Here is a 24751-nt window from a genome sequence, read left to right on the forward strand (position 1 = left end):
CTAATAATCACGTTTTGGCAACATGAAAGCATCTTTAACTGGTCCCATACAGGTAGTGAAAGAACTCGGTGGTCACTCGTGCAGTTTTAATCAGACACAAAATGTGAAGAACAAACATGTTGCAGCAATATTGGGTCGTAGATCTGAGTCCTAGCGTCATGTCATAGAGTTAACAGTCACGATCGACGATCGCTGTAAAGAGAACTACGATGATTATTTCCGTCGTTTACACAAAATTTAAAAGACGTGGCGTCACTACGTCCACTAGAAAACGTGTAGCGGATATTATTTACAATTTATGGCCGTTTGAAGCCGAAATAAGCAGCTGTAGGCCTACACAAACCGAGCTAAACGCATTAACGAGGCGGTGCGCGCTCCCGCGTGCGGAAATCAATTTCTGGCAGACAGTCACTTTTTGGCACGACACCTGTCCTAGTGTAATGTAATCTAATCTTCTGAGACACTGAGCAGAATCATTTATACACAAAAAAACTTCATTGTCCAACGAATAAAAAAGTCGCAACAACAAGCCATTACATTGTATTAAAAGAAAAAAACAACTTGTTTTAAGCGCAGTTTTCTTCTTCACAATTTTTCCACATGTGGCTTAAAAGACTGCGGCCAAGTGAGCCGTCGTTCGTTCATCCGTCGTTTTCCATATTTTGAACAGACCGACGTCTCGCTATGAAAAGAGGAATACGCGACGAGCGTGTTTTGTGCTCTGCTGTAAAGCGCGTAATACGGGCGCAAGACGTTTTTGAAGCGCGGCTGGCTGAACGACGGATGAACGAACGACGGCTCACTTGACCGCAGTCTTAAAAGTGGGGGAGTCATCAATCAAAATACCCAGGTATTTGTACACATGCACTACTTCTATATTATGTGCCCTAAGAGTGGATACTGTTGATGACTGATACTATTCTAGGCCTTTTATCATGACTTCGACTACCTGTGCTTTTTACTGTACTTTTTTTTTGAATTGTCAACATGCGCCTACTCACCCACTGCACGAGTTCCTCGGGCTTTTTCCCGCTCCACCAACTCGCTGAGAAGCCGTGACACGTTCGAGTGTAGATTGTTTATTCCTTTATTGAGAGAACTGAGATTATACTCTACTTTTACGTAGATATTCTGAGTCTGTCCGTCTCTGAATCTTAGGTTTGCAGAGAGGATCGCCATCTTTACTGACGCCGCATGTCGTCATCAACAGCCGTATCTCTCGCGCGCTCTTCTTCTGTGGAGTTTTACGGCAGCCGATTTCCTAAATTGTTGCATTGCCATAAACAGTTTCCTGATTGTTTATATAAGGATATATAAATAAAAAATATGTTTTACAGTGTTTTTATTTCTTTTTTTGTAATGACATTTATATCATTAAAGTAATGTAAAAAAACGTTATTAAACCATCCCCAAATGCAACGTCCAGTAATGTAGCTTCCGGGTTATTAAGTCTGCAGCCAGGTTCTGAATGTATTTACACACCCACCCACCAACAGTAATCAGCTTAAAGATGATTGTATTAAATTGTTTGCAAATATTTTAATTTTGTGTTGCATTTTTCCTCGATAACTTCTGATCTTTTCGTGCCGCCAAATGCGGTTTGCGGAAACAAACCGGAAGTTATTGTTAGCTAACAGCAAGTAGCATTTTTAGATTATTTTAACGCTAGAGGTAGTTGGCAATTGGTTGTTGATCATTTTATCTGTGGTTTAACGATCCTATGCTGTTTGACACTGTGAACTTTCATTTCTGCCACCGTCCCAACCGCTCTACTTGGTGAGTTGGCGTTTATGGCTAAAGACGTTAGTATTAGCAGGGAGGCAGTTCTTTTTACAGAGGAAGCTACCAAATGACGGTTTAGTTTTTTCTTAACCCTCGTAATAGAGTCAGTAAACAGTTCACTGTAAAATGGTTAGATCTGACTTCTGGAAGTAAACTGTTTATTAGACAGTCTAAGCAAGTGAAATATTGTACCTGTACGTATACTACCTTGGTGCCGCAGTGTTCAAACTCTCAAACTCTGTAGATAAAAGTTTAACACGCAAAATAATTTAAAAATGAAACACCATGTCCTTGGTTAGGTGTTTCTGAAAGGCCAGTGTAGTTGCTCATTACATGTAATGTCTGTAATTCTTTCCAGTGGTTTGCATTGCTGTTCCTGGTTTGGAAACCTTCCATTCGTGTCTTCTATCCAAGGTATTTTCTCCTCATCATCTGTATTCCTTAAACCTGGTTTTTACGTTTTTACAGATTAAGAGATAGACAGATACTGTACAACTTAATTAATTCCATTATGGGGAAATTCTTTTCTTTTCAGCAGCAAAGAGACATAGAAGACAACAGACAAAACAGCAGCAAAAAACACAGCAGTATTGACTGTACATATCGCACACTGTATATTTTCCTTTCTCCATAGTTGTTTGTATTGTGTTTTGAATTTATTGTGTTTCATGTTATTTGTCTCCTTTCTTTTATGAAATTACAATATAAATAATGTTAGCATCTATATGTTTTCAGTATAAAGGGGACTTTTGTCAAATGTGTTTATCAATAATGATAACATTAATTGTGTGTTACAGTATAAAGATGAGTGAAGAGCAGACAGTTTCTCTTGTTGATGTTCTGGAAGAGGATGAAGAATTGGAGGAAGAAGCATCTGCAGTTTTAGCAGGAAGTGACTCTGATCACTGTTCATACCCTGAAGTGAGTCTTGTTATACTTTTTCTTAGATAAACATTGTGTACTTCTAGCAGTCAAATGAGTTATTGCATGATTGTTACTGATTAAGGTTTTTTCAGCAGTATCTAAACGTGTGTGTGTGTGTGTGTGTGTGTGTGTGTGTGTGTGTGTGTTCACATAGGGCTATGTAAAGCGGCAGGCTCTCTATGCCTGTAACACTTGTACACCAACGGGTGGAGAACCTGCTGGAGTGTGTTTGGCTTGTACCTATATATGTCATGAAGGTCATGACTTGTTTGAGCTGTACACAAAGAGGTGAGTCGATTCAGACCAATCAGAATTCAAATTAATTAGGGTGATGTGTGCATGAGGGTTAAGAATTTCAGATACTATGTGGCACCAGGACCAAGTGATTTGAATGTGCAAAGACGTCTCTTGTTTTTATGGTTTGTTCAGAAATTTCCGCTGTGACTGTGGAAACAGAAAATTCAAAGGGTTGCAGTGTAAACTTCATCCTGTGAGTTCATTGCACAGTTAATTAAAGAACCTCTGCTGTTTGCCATGTCACAGTAAAACATTTTGTGTTTCAGGATAAAGATGAGGTAAACAATTTGAACAAATACAGCCAGAACTTTTTTGGACTTTATTGCACCTGCAACCGGCCTTACCCAGACCCTGATGACCAGGTGAGACACGTCCATATCACCTGCACATCTTTGTTTTGTGTTTACTGTATCATTGGCTGGTTTGTTTCCAGGTGGAGGATGAGATGATCCAGTGTGTGATTTGTGAGGACTGGCTGCATGGCAGGGTAAATGTGACTCTTGCTCACCTGAGTACCCAGATTTTGTGTCATCATCTTACAGTATACCTGTAATAGCACCAGAGGTTTGCTTCAGTTTGTGGTTTTGCCTTTTCAGATTAAAAAATTTGATTGTTCTAATATTAAAATTATAAATGAGAACATTTTTAGTGAGACATTTGAGAGTTACAATAAAAGCTGACTAATGACACTGATCACTGGTGAGCCAGTTTACGCAGATCTTGCTGATCTATATGACATGAGACGATGTCAGTGCATACTTGTTCTAAAAGGGTTGCGACTGTTACTGATGAAGTATTATTCTGTTTACAAGAAATAGTACTTGGTTTTTTAAAAGAGAAGTCGAATTTTGTTAATCATTCTAGCCATAAAGTGTTTGTGCTTTCAAAAACTGTGACTAGTATAAAACCAATGTGTTAAGTGAAACAAATTTGACCACATAGTGAAATAGAGAATCTATGTAAATCCTGAACCTGGATCTGAACCGGTACCTTTCTGTGTCAATAGCACCTGGGCTGTGTGGTTCCAGACTCTGTGGAGCTGCAGGAGATGATCTGTGAATTGTGTATGAACAAAAACCCGTTTCTCTGGACCTATGCAGTTCACCTGTCAGGTAAATAAACATCAGGCAGCACAGGTTGCTAAAAGTGATGGCAAATCTGGCTGTACATGAATATATGTAGAGAAAGAATAAATCTATGTTAGCTGCACCAGAGGAGAGGTCATTTAATACTGAGTTTATGTCAGTCATATAAACATACAGTCGTAGCACTTAAAGGTGTCAGCCTTTACCACAATCTGTTTGCATTGAAAGTGGGCGTGGCCATCCACGTCCCTGCTCTGGGACGTGGATGGCCACGCCCACTTTCATTCAACAGACGGACATGAAAGAGTGAATAACAAAATAAACAGCTGGTTAACTTTGTAGGAACATGGCTGTAGCTCTGCAATGACTTTGCGGTACAGGTGAAAGGAGTAATAACAAAATAAACGGAATATAAAACGGAAACGCTTTCAAGCGTTTTCTGTTTATATTTTTTATTGCACATTTGTTAAAACTTGATGGGTGTCTCTCTTTTGAGTTTTGTCTTTGGCTAAATAAGTGTAAAACAGTCCTTATTACTCATGCAGAATCAATATATGCAGAACAAACAACTTGCTGCATTAATGAGTCGGAGATCTACTGAGTCCTGGCGTTCTGGCAGAGAGAGTTTATTACAATTTATTTATTTTTATTATATAATATTCTCTACAAGTTAGCAGTGGTAGTCTGCCAGACTTGTGTGAAATACCATAAGAAGAGTGTTTAAAAAAAGTCAAGTAGGTGCAGCTGATCACGCTGCCCGATCTCCCATGGAGCTTTTTCTTTGTCTCTGAGCTAAAGTATTTTACACCGAGTGGAGACAATATGTTAATGTCTCTGTGCCAATACGTAGTAGGGGATGGGATGTGAAGTTTGCTTTTGCAACTGAATCAACATCAGACGCTGTAACTTGCGCGGAGCGAGTTCCAAATCCACTGTTTTGCCTGTGTAATAAAACTTTGTTTTTCTGCAGATATTGTGGTAAATGTCATACGGTAAAGTATAATAATGCAGCTTCCGTTTAAAGGACACATTGACAACTTTTAAGGTGGTCAAGTTAAACAGTTAAACCAGTAAGACATTGTCAAAGTGGTTTAAGCTGCAGAGCAGGAGTTATTTTCGTTTTCATTCAGGAAAAAACATTTATCGTGCATAATAAGCACATGTGAAACAAACAAGCTGCTGCATTTATGCAATGTTGCTGCTGAGTCCTGACGTTCTGACGTGCCATAGAGAAAGATTTAATACAATGTATTTATTTATATTAAATAAAATCCTCATATATATATAAAATATATATTTTGTGAACATTGTTTAATTAGTAGGGGATCAGATCAGGGCCGCACCCAGCTGATTCCTTCTGCCTCCAGACAGGCTCTTGCAGCGACATGTTTGGGGTCATTGTCCTGGAAAAACCGATGCTGTGTTTCAATATACTTTTTAATATATGGCCCCACTGTGCGTTTGATTATAGACTCCTCGAAAATAATCATTGGTCCTGGTCCCCACCTAGAAATCATTCCCCAAACGTGGAGTTTAAGGGGATGCTTAAGTGTCGGTTTGGAAACCAAGTGTCCTTTCTCTGCAAAGCTCATTCTGGCAAAATGCTTCAATGCCACAGTCGACTCGTTTTCCCCCGAAACAAGAAAACGGGAAACGGTTTTAAATCCATTAATGTGTCTGCTTTTGAAAACACAGTTTTCAGCTCGTTTATTCGTTTTTTACACGCTGCTTTGAATTAATGCTGTTTGTCCTTTTTAAACGAGATGGTGGGGGTTTCTCGTTACAATACGAAGTTACTGGACTTACTGGGAGCGTGTCCAGACACATTAACATGTCCTCCGGGTTTAAAACATTCTAAAACGACGTGTTTTCTCGTCTTCCCAGCTTTTATTCTGGATGGGGAAATCAAACCGTTAAAACGTACACGGACCCAACACTTAAACACGAGGACATACTGTATAAAGACAGCAGCGACATCAGCAACTGACAACAAACACTAGCACTTATTCATAGGCAGATGACTTGGATCAAGTTGTCAATAAGTGGCTCCTCAGCACCATCGTTGGAACATCAACGGTGACGCCACTTCCCCGATTCTCTTGTTGCCTGCGTTTGACAAGCATACATTTCCAGTTGAGCTCTACCTGGACACATCACCTGTCATTCGGGCTTTTACGTTTCATTCAGAATCAGCGCAAACTATAGGTCATTGCGGTCTGAGTAAATTTTAAGAGTTTGGTTAAACTTAAAAGCTGCTAAAACAAGACAACGACTTAGTTTTTCGTTCTCTGCTTTTTTCTCAAAACGAAAAATCTGCTTTAAATCCAACTCTGTGCCTTGTGTCGAAAAAACAACAACACTTGAATTCCGTTTGTCGCTCATCAAGAGAGGACGAATTGTAACGAAAGTCCAGTTTGTTTTGTATTTTTTCTCATGATCAACAAACCAGAAGACGAGTACAGATATACACATAAAATACTTTATAACACAGATTCATGAATAAATATAGATTCCTATCTTATGTTATTATACTATACTATACTAGAGACTGTGTCTCTCGGCTGGCCTGGGAACTGTGTAAAAACATCAGCAACTTCGGCAATTGACAACAAACACTAGCCCACACTAGCGAGCAAATACGCATAATAATCTAAAATATTTAAAAATGAACTACTCTACATTTAATGATACAATACCATGACATCGTTTTTTATGCTCAGTGTGCAGAAACAGATAGGAATGAACAGTCGAACCTCACATCTTTGCGCCACCTGGTGGTTAAAACGAGACTAGTACCCTGATTTTTTTCAGCTTGCTGCAGGATTAAAAATCCTTAGTCGGGAACGCACCCGCGGCGCGCTGGTGACACGCACGTACTGCAGTAAAAAAGGTGGTCGCTTTGAAGTGTTACGACTGTAACAGTCATACACGTGTGACAGGTCAATTCTTGAACTGACTTTGTATTTGAAATATCCACCTTTCCAGGATTTCACTCTGTGTGTCCCACACTTCTTAGTGGTCCTGTAGCTGCTTTCTTAAACAAACCCTGTTGATCACCAACATCTGTGTTCAGTTCCAGATGAAGCTGAACAAATAAAGGAGGAATCAGGAGCAGATGCCACTAAACAGGTGAGACCATCAGCCTATAGTTACCGTGCTTATAACAGGTCATGTAGTCAGTGCAAAATGTAAGTAAATAACTATGCATGAGCATGACTGAGAGCTAATCAGAATACTCTAGATTCCCTGGAATCAGTTTTGTTTGTGGTAGACACTGTAAATATTGTCTCTTTACACTTGTTCAGCTTTAAACTCTGGCATATCCAGAAAATGTCTGACACCAGTTTACTGTATATGTATTAAACAATCAGGCTAGTGATGTGATTGAGCCTCCTAGCGCCAAGCGCATCCGTGGGGAGACAGAGTTCAAATGCAGACTGGAGGAGCTGCTGTCAACTGGTCAGAAAAGGGTTCAATCAGGAGCTGTTTTCTGGCCATCAGCATGGCGTTCCAAACTCTGCAGTTGCCAAACTTGCCAGGTAACATTATTTGTGTTATTTTAAATATTATTTTTTAAACTGTTGAGTCTGTCATAATGACACGGTGCACATCTGGTTATAAATATCACAGATTTTCTTAATTCCCCATTAACTATTCTTTCAAAACCCCAACCCCATTCATCAAAACTCATCTATCGAGAATTCCCCAAACGGTAAACGGTAATTGACTGTTTTGACACAAACGAAATTTGTTCCTCTGTTGAAGTGCGAACACTTAAACAGAGTGTTTTATTCAAGCCAGCACAGCTTTAGCACAGTGCATGCACGCATGCAGAGAGAAAAGGTCATCATTTGGTCATTGAAGTTTGTAACAATGGATCCATTGTGACATGATCATGGAGAAATGATCATGTGTGTTTTGGAAAGAATCTTAAGATTTAACTATTGCAACCTTGAACATTCTACTAAAAACTAGTTAATATTATCAGACTGACCTAAGATTTAATGACTTTGTTCACAAGGAGTATCAACACACAAATTGTATGTAACTTTTGTACACTCTTGAAATGGAAGGGGGATGGGAACTTTTTGCCCAGTAGAGTCTCTCCCACGGGACAAATACCTATTGGCTGTTTTCACAGGTAGTTGCAACTTAGTTTCAATAATACAAAATTTTTGTTGTAGTTTCAATGCTTTTTTGAGGCCTTCCCCATTTTATTGTGTGGCAACACCATGGCAAATCAGTATACCCTATTATTTATTTAATTACTGATGAGGGGAAAAGAGGCCAGAGAGCTGACAATTAGGGTGGATTAAATGAGAAACTGTCAGAAGATGAAGATGACTATAATTCAGAAGAAATTAGTTGGGGGGGGGGTCCATTGTTGACGATAAGGGCTTAGCTGAAGCTTCTGTCATATTCAAATCAAAGAGTGGTAGGTTATCCTGAGTCTTCATCCCCACCTGGCAAGGCAAGGCAAGGCAAGGCAAGGCAACAAGGCAAAACGACTGCACAGAAAGGGCACAGTGATCATCAGGGAGGATAAACAAGAACAAAAACAAAACTTGATAAGGTAATTTATTTATTTTTTTATTTCTTTTCACGTAATTGTTCTCTATTATTGGAATGTGTGAATTACACTAAAATGTATTATGAACTTTTTTCTTCAGGTAACTGGCACAAACTCAGTCAGAGGAAGACGGCATGTTGGCCCATGGTGTTGTTTTCAGACATGTGAAGGGCATAATGTGCCATAAATGTAATGCAAACCTGCACATTTTGTTTATGATGTTTAGAAGCCTGATTTTTGTTTATTAGTTTTCATTTTTTTCTGTTATCAGGCAAAATTACATCTAAATAAATTAAGCTTGAAATGTTCTTGTTTTTGTTATTTGTTTATGTAGTAACATAAACATCTTTTCATACGGTGAAGTCTTAGGCCCAATTTCCTCTGTTCACAAATAAAAAAAAAACTGGCCTCAAAACAAATGTCCTCCGTAACCAAATAATTCAGTAAAAAAAGTTTACAATGTTTTATTTGTGCCCTTACTGTGTGAAAGAGCGATATTGTAGATCCTTCTAACCTACTCGCACTATAACTGATAAGTCACCCACTGCAAAAGTGGCTATGCAGGAAATATGTACTTTGTACAACATTAGTGCAAACTGTGCAATATTATATGTATACGACATACAATAACCCTACCTATTACTACATACTGGCTCTGTATAGTGTCGTACTGTGCCAACTCCGCTTAATTTTGATTCTGTTGCTGTACTTTTCTTGTATTGTGGCTGAGTTGTTGAAATGAAATTTCCCCATTGTGAGACTATTAAAGGTTTTCTTATTCTTTGGATCTTTAGCTAAAAATAGCAATATTTCTGCTTTCAGTTTATTATGAATAGTTAATAAGACTGTTTTACTGTTTATCAATTACCTGCATGGGCTTCCTCTAGATCCTTTTAACATAAAAGCACTATTCCAGCTAAAAATACAATATTTCTGCTTTCAACTGGTTTATTAGTAGGTAATGGGACTATTTTACAATTTAACTATTACTTTCATATGCTTCTTTCATATACTTTCAAAATAACAGATAGACTAAAGTAAAGGTTGAATGGCTTAGCCAGGCACATCATTAGAAAGAAGACAATATGACTATGACTGAGTGAAAAGATTATGTTCATGAAATGAAAACTGAGTGAGTAAAAAAATGTGCTTTCACACTCTAGCTGTGACATCACGCACTCTAGCTCACGCAATACACACTAACTGAAAAGCTGAGTACTCCTAAAAAAAAACACCCTATTCTTAAACTGCTATACCTCCAAAAGTATTAAAGATATTAAAAAGCTGAAAGAAAGATTAATAGTTGAATAGTAATAGTAATAATTAATATTTCTTTGTTATTTGAATGGTGAAGAAGTTCCACCTCTTCACTTTATTAAACTATCCTATTTAAAATACTTCTAAATTTGGAATAAACTATACTTTCCTCTTTTTATCAAGCTCAAAGATTAATCACACCATAACACAATAAACATGTAACAAGTATTCTGACACAAATCAATATTAAAGTTAAGAATGCATAAACAATTAAAATCAAATACTTATAACTATTATAGTCTCAGAGTTCTGATGATGATGCAACGGTTGAAACTGTATTACATATAAATTGATTTTTCACTACCTAGTAACATACTATAAAATACATACAAGTAAAAATAATAAGAGATTAGGAATGGCTCAATCTAGATATTACCAATCAGACATATTGTAGTGTTGAGGTACCTGAAATCATACCATAATTACCATGTCTATGGATCTTTACCTGAAAACATGAGTATATATGCATGGCGTACAGGATTAACAGAAAAACACAACAACTTTATTTTAACTTTATGCAAGATGAAAAGGAATGTGGTCAAATTGGCAAACCAGTAACATAATTAAAACTCATCGTAGAGAATGTGTCTGAATCAGAACTTCCTACTGAAAGTCCATTTCTTTAGTGAGTCTGCATTCCAAGTTGTTATCCTTGGTGCTTGGTAGAGCCTAAGGGAGAAAGTCTTGGTAAGAATTATTGAGACAGTCTTTAGGTCTGGTTACTGATACTTAGGGGTGGCTTCCGTTAAGATTTAAATGAGTGTCAAACTAAGAGCATCCAAGGTGTTTTAATGTGGCACTTGGAGTCCTGGTATAGGAGAAAAGCATCCCTGTTCTTCTTAGCATGGAGGATGATGAGGGCAGAGTGCCTCACCAGAAAACAATGTTTTAAAACAAAAGTTAACATCACCTCCTGTCCAATATGTAGAATGTGGATTTGTGGACGCTACACATGTGTATGTGTTGAAGATGAATCAGTGACTGTTTTCTGTATTCTGGGATAATTTGATCTATTAAAGAAAGGCATTTGCTGTAACATGTTATCACTGATACAGTGTTAATGGTTATCAAGTTTAGGTTGATATTAGTGTTTTGTCACCCACAGGCCCGCTTGTCTGAATGTGGTGTCTCCTTTCTTTTGGACGAGACTGATACCGTGTCAGCGTACGAGAGAAAAGGGAGAAACAATGAACAGAAACATGAAGGGAATGACCCCCTGATGACAGCCCTGGATAACCTAAACAGAGTTCAACAACTGGAGATCATTCATGGTAGTAAATTATGTTCTGTACAGGCATATGTCGCATCCGTGTAGAGAAAATACTACCATTGTTTTCTTCCACAGGCTACAACGATATGAAAGCAGAGCTGAAAGATTTTCTGCAGAGATTTGCGGCAGAAGGAAAGGTTAGTGAGTGACGTGTTGTTATTGGTGACATCATTGGCCCTGTGATGTACTGAGTTGTGATTGAAGTGAGTCTTATTATTTCTGATATTTGTGAGCAATTAGAGTGACTCTGTTCTGTGATAGGTTGTGACCTCTGAAGACATCCGTCAGTTTTTTGATCAACAACACACTCGAAAAAGACGGCAAGTGGATTCTGGATGCTTGTACCGCACCTGATGAACCCTCACATCCATCTTAGTGTCTTAGGATTTTTGTCACAGTGTTTCGTTGTCCACACCTTTTTATGTTTTTTTCTTTTATTAAAGAACTTTTTTTAAATTCTTTAAGTTTGAAATGTTAAATGCTATTTTAAAAGTCATTGTTTAATTGTTTGTTTTGCATTGCAGTTGTTTGGGTTAATGAGGTTGAATAAACTTTAAGAGTAGCAACTTTGAATGGACCTGTTGTATAATTGTACGATAAAATCTGTTTATTCTAAGTGATAAGGGCTCACACGATGTTGCAAGGTGTCCAGGTATTTTTCATTCTCTCTTTTTTTTTTTTTTTTTTTTTTTTCAGTTCAACAAGCAGCATGTATTAGGCTGAATACCGTATTGTGATGGACAGCTTTGCTGTTACGAGAGGAGTACATAAGACATATATATAATGAGACATATATATATATATATATATATATATATACTCTTCTTGATAATGGTTTATTTTAATGTTTTATTTAGCCAATCCTAAATATGTGTGATGTTGCTGTCTTGGTTGATAGGTTGAGTTTTTGCTTTGGGGTGTGTGCTGGAGGGTGGGGGTGCAACCAGCTGCTGAAACTGAGCAAATCTGTTAAGCAAACAATCAGTAGGGATGTACCTTAGGCTGACGCATTCATAACTAACAACTGCTGTACTGTGGTTTACCTTTGAGATTAATACTGATACCAATATTAGTGTTAAGGTATGTGCACACACTCATACAAATATATACATATATCATATACATACTACTTAATAATAGCTATGACATACATCTTTACAATTTCCATATTTACACATTATTGATCTTGGTAGTGATAAGTATCAGTAATACTTAGTTAGGTTTAGAAAGACTGTTTATCAGCTCAGGTGAGTGGCCCTCTACAAGGTTAGTAAAGTTGTTGCTTAACATTGTTCACCCAAAGGGTGAGGCTGACGTTGGTGCATAAACAATGCCACTTGTGAAAGCTAGGGTGATGGGAAGAGCTCGGCCACAACACCCAGCCAACGACCAGGAGGGCAGGTGTTGCAACCCAAGCTGCCAACACACAAACCCTCAGGCAGTAAAGGTCAGGGTGGACCACCGTGGTCACAGCCGTCTGCCTTATGACACCAGGGACAAACACTCCCCCCACTGGGAGGATCGGCCTAAGAGAGTGGATCCTGAGAACCCACGTCCCACAGGGAAACCGCCAGGAGATGCCCCTCCGCCCAGATTGAGCTCACCCCCAGTCCACCACCCTCACACAAGCGGAGCGAGGCCTACCCCGTCGGCCCGACCATATCCCCTTGCACCACAAGAGTGGCAATAGGTGGGGGCCAGAAGAAAAGAGACCACCCAGGCAGCTGATCCACGTTCCCCGGGTGGAAAACGGGACCCCTAACGAACTAACTGCACCACACGCGTACGTAGTCAAACATACCCCACACATACATCAACACACACTACCACAAACTCTCTCACAAAGAACTAGTCAATCACACGTGAACCCATGCACTTTCAGATACATTATCACACCCACACCATTAGCTTAATCTCATTCATGAGGAGGGTAGGTGTCCAGCCTGCCGCCCATGTGGCCCCAGGCAGGGACCGCAGCACCTCCTGAGCTCCGCCCACCCACCCTAACCTAGGAGAACCAGGGGGCAGCGGGAACCCTGCAAACCACCTTGAACTTGTGTGTGTGGAACTAGAGTGCACTGCTGGGCTCACCCCCAGGCCCTAGTGAAAGAGCCCACCCTCAGCCCTGAATGTATGTGTATGTGGCTAGGTATGAGGAACTTTGGGAGATTGCCAGTTCCCCGAGGGGTCCAGCAGACAGAGCCATCAAATTCAAGGCTCTGACCTCAAAGTCCTGGATGAGTTTATGATTAATGCAATTACAATTGCAGGGCATCCCACTTACAGTAGGAGGGACGGAACCATTCATCAGCAGGACGCCCATCGCAGACCTAAGTGGATGAATGTGGAGAGATGTAGTTTGGAAGCAAGGCACCGGGGTCAGCAGAGCCAGGTTCCAGACTAGAACTGCTACCCATCCCACTGCCCCCCACAGCCCCCAGCCAGGAAGAGATAGACAAGACCCGGGGGCCGCACTACTACTGCCCAGGCACCACATGCAGCGCAGCCAGAACCATTCTCACCCCTCTGTCACTTACCCATTCTCTTGCTCAAGTACGCTCATGCTCGCCCTGTGTAGCGCTCCACTCAAACCTATGCACATACTCTGCGGTTGTGCATTGAGGGCCAGTCGGCCCAATGAAGACCGCAGCCCGAGTAACCCACCAGACCCCCGCGTGACAGGCCCGAGCCGTTACCAGAGGGTGTCGGACCGCTAGGGCAGGCATTGCCCTGACTGAGCAGGGGCAGCGTCCCAGGGGAGAGACACCCCTCCGGGCACAGGCACGCACCCCCGTAGGGACCCCCCACTGGGCACAGGGTACCCAGGTATTCATCCCTAGGTCCGCACCGCACACTGGCAGGGAGGCCAACACGCCAACCCTCAAAATGGCCCTACTCCAGCACCATTCTTTCGGTCCCAGACGCCACCACACCCCCACCACAGGGGACCCATGCGGCCATCCCAGAATCCACCAGCCCCATTGTCCCAGTTCCTTAGGCAGGCAGGCACTCCCAACCACCAGGCATCACCCCTGCATCTGTCGGAGATGCTGATAAATGGTAGATCTGCAACTTTAATATTTTCACAAAATGTTTGTTCAATGTCTATCCATGAGGATTCTGTTGGCATGGGTTTTATCCATTTGTGGATAAGACAAGAGAGCCCACCCTCGGCCCTGAATGTATGTGTATATGGCTAGGTATGAGGAACTTTGTGAGATTGCCAGTTCCCCGAAGGGTCCAGCAGACAGAGCCATCAATGTGAAGGCTCCGTCCACACTCCATCCAGCTGATGAAGTCTAGATCATTAAGTAATGATGTATTTGTGGTGGAAATTTTGCAATAAAGGCAGATGAGAGAGAGTTGTCCTTTTGTGCGATTTATTGAAATAATAAAGAAAATAAAAATAATGAGGAAAGCAAATCAAAAAGCCAGCTGGGGAGATCAGAACATGCACCACGGAGGTATAATGCAAAGATCACCCCGTTCTGAGGTTGTCTCTGCCTTTTAACCTCTCTCCCGGGACCTGGTGGAATCTTCCTATCACCCTGTGGGTGAAGATGTTTACATTACACAGGGAACACACAAGGTCTACAGCCTTGGGTCTGGTGGGGCATCAGATAGAAAGGAGCCAGAGCCCAGGGGTAAAAGGCAGACACAAGCCATAAACAATCGGTCAGTCAAACACAACATTAGATGTCAGCACTTAATGTGTGACAGAACCTTGAGAGGAAGATAGATTGTTTGTCTAATAATGTTCAGTTCTGGGTCTAATCAACAAGTACAGAATGCATGGTTATTATACAGAGTCAGAAATGAACACAAGAGCATTAAAGTACAATTTTTCCATTACAGTATTGAACCTCCAATTTCTCGTTGATGGTGTAACTGTCTTAATCAAAGAAAATGGACACTCGTGCTTGATCACTGATTGTGATGAGTGAATAGTGGTGTTAGAGACATCTTGTAAGACTGAGTTATTTACTAAAATATAATCTATATGGGAGTGAGAGTGATGAACTGGCGAGAGGAAAGTAGATTCCCTGGAGGTAGGATGAAGAGAACGCCATGTGTCAGAAATCATCCATGTACTGATTGCCAGTTCTTGTTGCTCACAGCTTTGCTTAGCCTGTCCAACTCTGGTTTAAATACTAAATTGAAGGCCCGTTTTACTATAAGTTTGGAACCAGAGTGAGCAGACAGCGATGTAAAGAAGCTGTGAAAGAAAGAGAGGTCGTCAACATTAGGACCATACACACTAGCTATGCAATTTCAAATTCTCCTATTAAGATATTAATGATTATATATGTTCCTTCTGGATCTTCAATAGTATCATCATGAATAAAGTTAATATTTCTTTTTATCAGGAAGGCAACCCCTCTTTGTTTGGAATTGTAACTGGCTAATTAAGCATGTGGAAACTATGTTGATGCTAGAGTGTAATCTATAGTTTTAGGAATATGACTTTCTTGTAGGCTTTTCAAATGGTTAAATTTTTTTAATTCTTTCTCCTTATTGATTCCACGTACATTCCAAGTGACAATCTTTAGTGGTGTCATATCTTGACACCAGTGTTTTAGTGTGACAGGAAGAGATGTGTAATAGAAAAATTGTCTTATCGTACAGTATGGTTTATAACCCATGTTCAACTTACATGTTCCTTATGTATGCAGTTAAACTCATCTCATAGTCATGTATCACGTTGAATGTATTTGACATTTTCCTTAGACTGCTTGTGGGTGACTTCCACCTCGTCAGTAATAGTATGCACTGTGTGTGGTTTATATAACAAACATTAGCTAATAACCACACATAGTCTTTTGATTCCATACAGCACAGACTTTATTTTGGTAGTATCTTTTCTGGGGGGTGTTCCAGAAAGCAGGTTATGTGACATAACCTAGTAAGTTTATGGGTAAGTAAGTGACTAACCTCAGCTTTTGTTTCCTAAAATTGAGTTAACTTTCTGGGTGTGTTTGTAACCATACCAACTTGCTCTCTGAAGATAACCTGCTCCAGAGGAGGTTATGTTTCAGGTTTATAAGGCCACGTATCAATGTTTTATATCCGGATAAATATTTGAAGGAGCGTTAACGTTTTTCAAAAGAATTGTTAATGTATTAAACAAACTTTGACCATGACAAATTGTGGGTCTGAGCCTGTCGCAGTCACGCTTCATTGTTGTGTTCGTGTATCATCGGACAAAACCTTAAACTGTTTTGGTGAACTTCTATCCCAACCTGTCTGTTTCAGACGGTGACGCCACTTCGGTCCGTGTACATTTTAACAGTTTGATTTCCCCACCAGAGTAAAAGCTGAGTAAAAACGAGTTGTTTTCTGGTTTTCCGTTTTTTCCCCAAAACGAGAAACTGGGAAAAACGGCTTTAAATCCATTTATTTGTCTGGTTTTGAAAACACAGTTTTCAGCTCCTTTATTCGTTTTTAACACGCTGCTTTGATTAAATGCCATTTGTCACTTTTATAAAGAGAAACGATCCGGTCCGTGTACGTTCTAACAGTTTGATTTCCCCACCAGAGTAAAAGCTGGGAAAATGAGAAATAGTCGTTTTCTTGTTTTTCCCCAAAATGAGAAAACGGGAAACGGCTTTTAATCCAATTCCGTGTCTAGTTTTGAAAACACAGTTTTCAGCTCTTTTTTTTCAGCTTCTGGTGCTGTGATTAAATTCAGATTTTCGCTTATATCAAGGGAAACGAGAAAACAGATGTTCTTTGTTTTTTATCTTCTGGACAACTTAACCAGAAAACGACTTGATTTCAGTCGATGACGTCTGTAAAGGAAAATATAAATCCATTACTTAATTGCCGTTTGAGCAGCGGCTTCCTGTCGTCGTTGCACTGTATTTCAAAATAAGAGTCTCACTTTCTAATGTCTAACGTGCGTACCGTCAGAGCAAACCTTCCCAGGTGGTGGGGGGGTGTCTCTCGTTACAATACGAATTTACTGGACTTACTGGGAGCTGTGGTCTGACTACTTTGCCATGACAGCCAACCCAAACAACCACGTGCTGAGTTACCAGCGTGTTCAGACACATTAACAGGTTTTTTCAGATTCTAAAACGATCTGAAACTCGTTTTCTAGTTTTCCAAGCTTTTATTCTGGAGGGGGAACTCACACTGTTAGAACGTACACGGACCCATACGCGTACACCCTAACCCTAACCCTAACTCACTAACCCTAACCCTGAAGAGCAACAGTGGGAGGTTGTGGAACATGATAATTTATCAAAAGGGGAGGGGAAAAGTATAGTCTGGGTGAATATTGTCAAGGAGTGGCAGAACAAATAGGATAATGAGGGCAAAGGAAAAAGAATGTGGAAGAAGGTGGAGGACTAGGGGGATGGGGGAGAAGGGAGCAGGTTATGTGAAACAGGTTTAAATGTCACTGGCCAAGGGAAAAGAATTTGAGGATTGTAGAAGTCAACAAGTGCCAATAGTGCAGATGCACTATTTTTATAAATATCAATAGCATATAAATAGCAAAACAAAATCACGTAACAGCACATGTTTACACAAGGAAACCTACATAGGGTATTTTGCAAACAAAAATGTCAATTGGTATTAATAAGAAGGCGTCCTTTTGAGTTTGAGACCATAATTGAATGGCTCATGTTACGTGCCGTGACTCTTTTGCATTGCCTTTTGCTCTGTTTTCTCTCTCTCGCATGCTCACTCCTTTTCCTGGCGGAGATATGCAGATTCCCAGATGCCAGACCTTGTCTGGGATTGGAGGATGCAATTGGGCCTTTTTCCCCATAGTTGTGGCCTGTCTCTGCTGATCCCGCCTCCATCGATTGACCCTCCAATAGAGGCTTGGGGTGACACTACATAAGGAAACCCAGGAGTAGTTTGGAGGCCATTTTGTGTGGATGCTGCCTTTGTGTGGTTTTTGAAGTAATGTCTGCTGTGGGTTCTGTGTGTCTTGTGCTTCTGTGGTTTTGTTTTCTTTGTTGCTCTATCTTCTGATGGCTGCTTTAAGCAACGCACTGATTTCAGGTTACTTTGTTTTGGGTTTTGTTTGTAGGTGTACTGTGTTCATAACGAGCTCTGCCTTGTTTTCTGTTTGAGCAAATCCTTTTGAATGAATTGTGTTGTTTTTTTTTTACTTTTTTTTCAATTTTGGAGAATGTCTGCTTGTTGTGGCCTGAGTGATTGCTTTCAATTGTTTTGTTTTAAACTTCAGTAATCTGCCTGTTGTAGCCTGTGGGTTTACTTTAAATTTGTAATCTGTTAAGATTCTTGCCAGCAGTGGCCTGAGTGTTTGAGTTTAGTTTTGTTTGTTTGACAGCTTGTGTTGTTGAGTGGAAATAAAACCTTGTTTAGTTAAACCTCAAATCTTATGTTGCTTCCTGAAAGTCAACTGCTTGAGCTTCTTCAAATATTGGGCTTAATTTTAACAACACCTAATTCTCTTGATACATTCATCCATGCCTTAAATGCTTCAGTTACTTTCAGCTAACCTTTTTAGCACTTCATTAATACATTCAGCATGACAGCCTTCACTGTGCATTTGGGGAATGGTATGTACCAAAAAAAACAACAAACACACACCTACAAAGGCGATGTGTTTGTAGGTTATTAAAAAGATGGTCAAAAGGCATTGTTGACTGAGAACAAAAAAAGACAGATCTGATTAAAAAAAAAAAAACACTCAGGAGTTTGACCTGTCAGTTCAGTTGCTGCTATTATTTTTCCAACTAATGGTCACGATTAACTTTTTTTTTTTTTATATCAGCGTCGGCCATCATACTTTGTCATAGAAAAATGATTTAAACTTCTAAAGCATACAGAAGCGTTCATCTTTATCTGTGTAGATCACTGTTGCCAGCTCTCACCAATTATGTTCTTTAATAGACATTGTCACTTTATTTATCCTCCTGGGACATCTGGGGGCCAAATACACGGCCAAACATGAGCATGTGTTTGTCGCCCCTTCAGTGTGAGACTGAGGACAAGAAAAGCAGCTGATTTAGGCAGTTCAGCAGCAGTTTATAGCTCATCACTGTGATGACATCACACAGACCTGATAGACATTAGACTTTATGTACACCTCATAGAAGCAGTGAAACTAGAAGCTAAAGAGCTACCTGCTCTTATCTAGACGAAGTGATTGTGGTGGGACTCAGCTGGAGGGGAGTGATATGGCCTCTGCCCAGGAGGGGTCTTACCCTGTACTTGACCCGTATGTTACCCTAACCAGGAATGAGAGAGAGATTCAATTATAATGTTCGTATTAAATATATTTAAACATGAATTAGAGTAAAGGTAGCTGAAGGATTAGAGGTCCCTTCATTCAGTGGGTGTCCATCATTCTACTTGCCTTGAGCTCATGAATGGTATTGTTGAGCTATCTGCGCTCCTTTTCCCCCGCATGGAGCGCATCATTCAGGGTTAGGTGAAGGAGAAGATTTAGGTACATTTAGGCTCATTTTAGAGTTTCTGTGCACTGGCTGAGGTGGCTCTAGGATTTCTTGACAGATCATTAATTGTTCAAACTGCAATATCCAAATAGGAATAAACTGCAAACTTGTAGAGGAACACAAAGTGAAGCTTCTTTTATCATTTATTTATATTTATATTTATGTTGTTATATTCATACAATACATTGAGGAGCTATTCCTCGGCTAAGTGCTACATCTAGTGCTATAAGCTAGGGTCACAATATGTAATTGTGACTGTTGTGTCATTATTATAGAAAAAAATATCCAAACCAAGTAAAAGGTTATTTAAAGCTATAAGCATAATATAAACAATAATTATTAGTACCCATGCAATATGTTAAGTTAGAAAAATACACAGGCAGGAAGGGAGAGAGAGTATTAAATTACTTATACACCACACAGACAGGACTAGTTTTGAGGGGATTTATTAATAATGTGGTCGGGCAGGCAAAGGTCGGTACTAACCCTAACCCTCCAAAACACTCCAGTGACGGTACAGGCAGGGATAAGGCAGAGGCACAGTCAAAACAACTACAACTACAGTACTGGTACACGATCAGATTTGCGGAAAAACATTGGAAAAGTTGTCACTGGCAGGGAAGTAAGGTAAGTGCTGGTGACTATATGCATAGGCTGATTACTAAAAGAACAGGTGGTGGAACACATGACTAAACACAAAGCAAGAACTAAGACCGGTAGGAACAAACAGGAGATGGCAAACAACCTAAGTGACACACAGAGAAACATGACACATTTGTCCAAGTTTTGAAACGGCATTCCACTGTTTGGTTAGTTTAAAAACTCACTTTAAATCAGCCACTGTTCGCTTTTCCATGGTCAAACCATCCATCCTCCAGTGAACAGAGATGATGATATTAGAGCTAACGCCCTAAGGAAACATACTGTAAACTGCAAAATATCGGAAGTGATTTAAATTACTCTGTATGTTTGCAAAGACTCACTGATGAAATGCATAAAAACACAATTGGTTTCTATTCTAAAACTTGGCTTTAAATAAAATGAGTTTCTCAAAGTAGTAGAACATTAGAAGAAGTAGAACACTAACCCTAACAACTTATTTTACACAAAAGTATAATGACTACTTAAAAGTATATACACATATATTAAGAACAATAAGGGCCAGATTTGGTTTTGCTTTTGCTATTTTGAATTAAACATTGATATTTAAAGGAACTTAATAAGATATCCGTTTACACAGAAGAGATACATTTGTTGCCCTTATACTAGATAGAAGTTAAACCTTCAAGTGTTAAGTACACGGCACAGTATTTACTTCAACACAAGAGCAACACACTATACTAAAGATAAAGGTTAAAGTTGTCTTTGCAAGTTGGAAGTAGTTCCAGCAGAGCTGCCGGCAGGGTCAGCAGCGGTAAAGTTGAGTGTGTAGTCTGTTTTCCCCTGCGTCCAACAGAAAAGTCCCATCTGTTGAGTAGAAATTAGATTTAGTCACACTTTAGCCTTTGGGGAAAAAATACATTATATTTAAAAGCTTAAGTTACTGTCTAATTTTTCCATCGTTGTCCAGGAAATGCAAGGATTCAATGGCTGTGTGGCCTTCAGCCATGTACCAGTGAAATCCCTTTTACGCAGCCAATTGCTGACCCAGCATACTACATACATATTTTTATTTTATTTATTTATTTTTTAAAGGCCTCTCTCCTAATTGTCTTCTGTAAACCTTCAGGTATTACTCTGTCAAAACAAGAGATTGTTTTTCATTACATAAACAGGCTCACACCTGACACCAATGCCACCACTAGCCATGCATGTCAAAAGTTTTCTCTCTCCTATATTTTTAATTTGATGCGCTGTTTTCAGATGGTGACTGATGCTTGCATATGGGTTTCTGCAAATAGGACAGGTATGCTGTTTCTTTGTCCGTGTCATGAGGGGGAGACGTTTGGCTGAAGCTGTGTGTGTGCGTGCGTGTATACACATATACACAGGTCCTCACGTTATGGGGCTTAAAGATGCCCGATAATATTCAAGGGTTTATTCAACGTTAACAATGTTCTTAACTTTTGAGTCTTACTGTAATTAACTCTGACCTGCTGTTTTGATGCTGCGGGATAAAGTTACAGGTGAAAATGTGTGCAGAGCAAAATAAAAAAGGGTTGAGTCACTATATTAGCTGACCACACCCAATTCTAGTCTACTCTAAACAGCATAGGGTTTGAGCAACTCTAACCCTAATTCCTAACCCAACCCTAACCCAGATAAAATAGGAAAGCATACTTCCCCATAATGGCCATTCCCCTAGCGCTGGAATAAAAATCTAGATTTAGCGATTTTACTATTTAAAACATGCAACTCTGACCTGCTGTTTTGATGCTGCGGGATAAAGTTACAGGTGAAAATGTGTGCAGAGCAAAATAAAAAAGGGTTGAGTCACTATATTAGCTGACCACACCCAATTCTAGTCTACTCTAAACAGCATAGGGTTTGAGCAACTCTAACCCTAATTCCTAACCCAACCCTAACCCAGATAAAATAGGAAAGCATACTTCCCCATAATGGCCATTCCCCTAGCGCTGGAATAAAAATCTAGATTTAGCGATTTTACTATTTAAAACATGCAACCATGAAGCTCTGATATATCACAGAAGTAATGTATAATACTAACATTAGGGATAACAGTGTCCACTTTCCCAAATGTCGGTCATACTCAGAGCTATTTGGACTCATTTCTGATGGAAAGCCAAATTCTGGGAGCCAACCCCTTTATGACATCTAAAATTAGGATAACACTGACTGCATAAATGGTGTTTTAAATAATTTGTATTTCACCTGTATGTTTTGTGTGTTGCATTAAGCAAATTGATGAACTGCTACCGAAAAAAAGAATTGCATGGGCAGACACCAGACTGTGTTGTACAGCAGGTGTAACAGTCTGCTGCTGAAGGAGCTGGTCAGAGCATCTACAGTGTGGTGAAGGGGGTGGGAGGGGTTCTCCATGATGAATGTTACTTTTACCACCATTCTTCTGTCCGCCACCTCCTCGATGGACTCCAATATGCAGCCCAGGAGAGAGCCAGCTTTTCTTACCAGTTTGTTCAGTCTCTTCCTGTCTCTGCCTGTTTTGTCCACCATAGAGATTCAGTGTAAGGAAAGATTTTGACACAGTGGGCATTTTACATGATCGGTTGAGGTTGGATGACTATTGGATTTTGTTATGATTTTGAAAGATGTGTTACTGTTGACTTGGCAACACTACTGTATATTAATGTCTTACTTTCGGGATCCCTCATTATCTCCTCTATTCCACTCACCTGACCCTTCCCCCTATGCCACCACCTTGAATACTCACCCGGCTCGTCAGTTTGTGGTGGGTCATCATAACATTCAGTGTTTGGAGAGAGACCTGTTTTAATCTTCAAGCCATGCAGGAGAGGTCTGCCTTGTGCTCAAGTCATGCATACCTTGCTTTGCATTTTGCATTGTTGGCCATGTGTTGTGAACCATAAAAGATGTGCAGAAGGCTTTTACCGCGGTAGCCGTGGCCCTAAATTTAAAGAAAAACTGTATAGGATTAAATACATAGTCTTGTAAAATTAAACTTTGGGCAATAAATATAGGTGTAAACTGTAAACAAACCAGTTTTTATTACATTAGCGAACAAGAACAGCTACTATTCAATACTTGAACTTGTAATTACAGTTGTTCACATTTGAAACATTTCAAGCAGGGTATTGTTTGGATCAAACAGGTCTGCCAGGTTAATTGTTAAATGTTCAGTCAGGCAAGGCTCCAAACAAATGTCCTCCATCAAACCAGGAGTGGGTGCAGGGACAGCTGGACTAGGACCAGAGGCAGCATGGTGCAGGACAGTTGCAGCCTGGGACGAGGGGAAGGATGGGCGCTCAGGCAAAGTGGAAGAAGACACCCTGGTGTCCATCATAAGTCTGTTGAGCTGTGACCGTGACAGCTCACAGAGAGGTGGAGGGTGAGAGGAGAGGTACCCCACAAAGTCAGAGACATTGCGGAGGTAAAAGTTGAGTGTGAGGCCCGTTCTCCCCTGCGCCTGACAGAAAAGGCCCCATCTGTTGGGTAGAAATTAGATTTAATCACACTTGAGCTTTTGGAAAGCGATTACATACATGGCAAATATGAGGCTGAACTTACTGTCTGATTCTTTTACTGTTGTCCAGGAACTGCCAGGACTCAGTGGCTGTGTGGCCTTCTGCCATGTACCAGAGGAATCCTTTGATGCGGCTGATCGCTGATCCAGCATTCTCTTTTTTTTTTCTTTGAAGGCTGCTCTCCTTCTAGTTTATTTTTGTAAACCTTCAGGTATTGCTCTGTGAAAACAAGATATTGTTTTTCATTACATAAACGAAGACAAAAACAAAACCCAGTTATGTACATACACACAAACTACCAATTGATGGTTGGAAAAGGAGCTTTCCCGAGCCTGATGCACGTCCTCTGCTGCTAAACAGTTTTCTCACCAATACTGAAGGTTCCTTCACTTGGTACCTCAGAGTCTCTGCTGGCCGCTGTTTTGCTCTTAACTGCAAAGACAGAGATGAATATGGTCATTTTTTACAGACCACAGTGCCATAGAGCTATGTTAAAAAAAAACAAATAAAACCAACAAGCATTATTCCAGGAAAACGTCAATGCCAATGTATTTAGCAACTTAAAACTGACAGTGGAGATTAGCACACAAATTTTGTGCATCGATACTTACAGTAGCATTCTCTATTAGACGAGATGATGTGCTACCCCCTCCATCTTGCTCCTGATGTCTTTCTGGTCCTTCCCTGCCACCCCCCTCAGACAAATCTCCTGCTTCTCCTGCTGCTGCTCCAGCTCCTGTATCCTCCTCATCCGTGACTGGTACCACCGGGCCCTGAGCTGCTAAGCGCTTGCTCTTCCTAAAGTGCTATTGTGACAGAGTTAAACATTGTCAGCTGTGTTTACCTCACAGTGAAACTTTCTGTCACTTACATCAATACCTCCATATTGTGTCCAAACCATGTATTTCTTACTCACCACTGCTCCACCCTGCTCTCTTTCTGGT

General features: G+C 40.2%; 1 protein-coding gene across 3 annotated transcripts; it reads left to right on the plus strand.

Moving 5' to 3' along the window:
• Positions 1-767: 767 nt before the first annotated feature.
• On the plus strand, positions 768-11818 carry ubr7 (ubiquitin protein ligase E3 component n-recognin 7). Of its 3 annotated transcripts, none has more exons than XM_029140839.3 (13): positions 768-850; positions 2141-2196; positions 2580-2703; positions 2861-2994; positions 3136-3196; positions 3270-3365; positions 3437-3490; positions 4010-4115; positions 7162-7217; positions 7460-7627; positions 11081-11246; positions 11321-11382; positions 11507-11818. In XM_029140839.3, the coding sequence occupies exons 3-13, from the start codon at positions 2587-2589 to the stop codon at positions 11597-11599; spliced, it is 1113 nt and encodes a 370-aa protein (XP_028996672.1). In that variant the 5' UTR covers positions 768-850; positions 2141-2196; positions 2580-2586; the 3' UTR covers positions 11600-11818. The 3 variants fall into 3 exon arrangements, with proteins under 3 accessions (XP_028996672.1, XP_028996671.1, XP_028996673.1); XM_029140838.3 differs by lacking the exon at positions 768-850 and adding an exon at positions 1560-1776; XM_029140840.3 differs by lacking the exon at positions 768-850 and adding an exon at positions 1902-1976.
• The last annotated feature ends 12933 nt before the right edge of the window (positions 11819-24751 follow it).

The sequence above is a fragment of the Betta splendens genome, chromosome 24 (genome assembly GCF_900634795.4).
Source record: "Betta splendens chromosome 24, fBetSpl5.4, whole genome shotgun sequence".
Taxonomy (NCBI): Eukaryota; Metazoa; Chordata; class Actinopteri; order Anabantiformes; family Osphronemidae; genus Betta; species Betta splendens.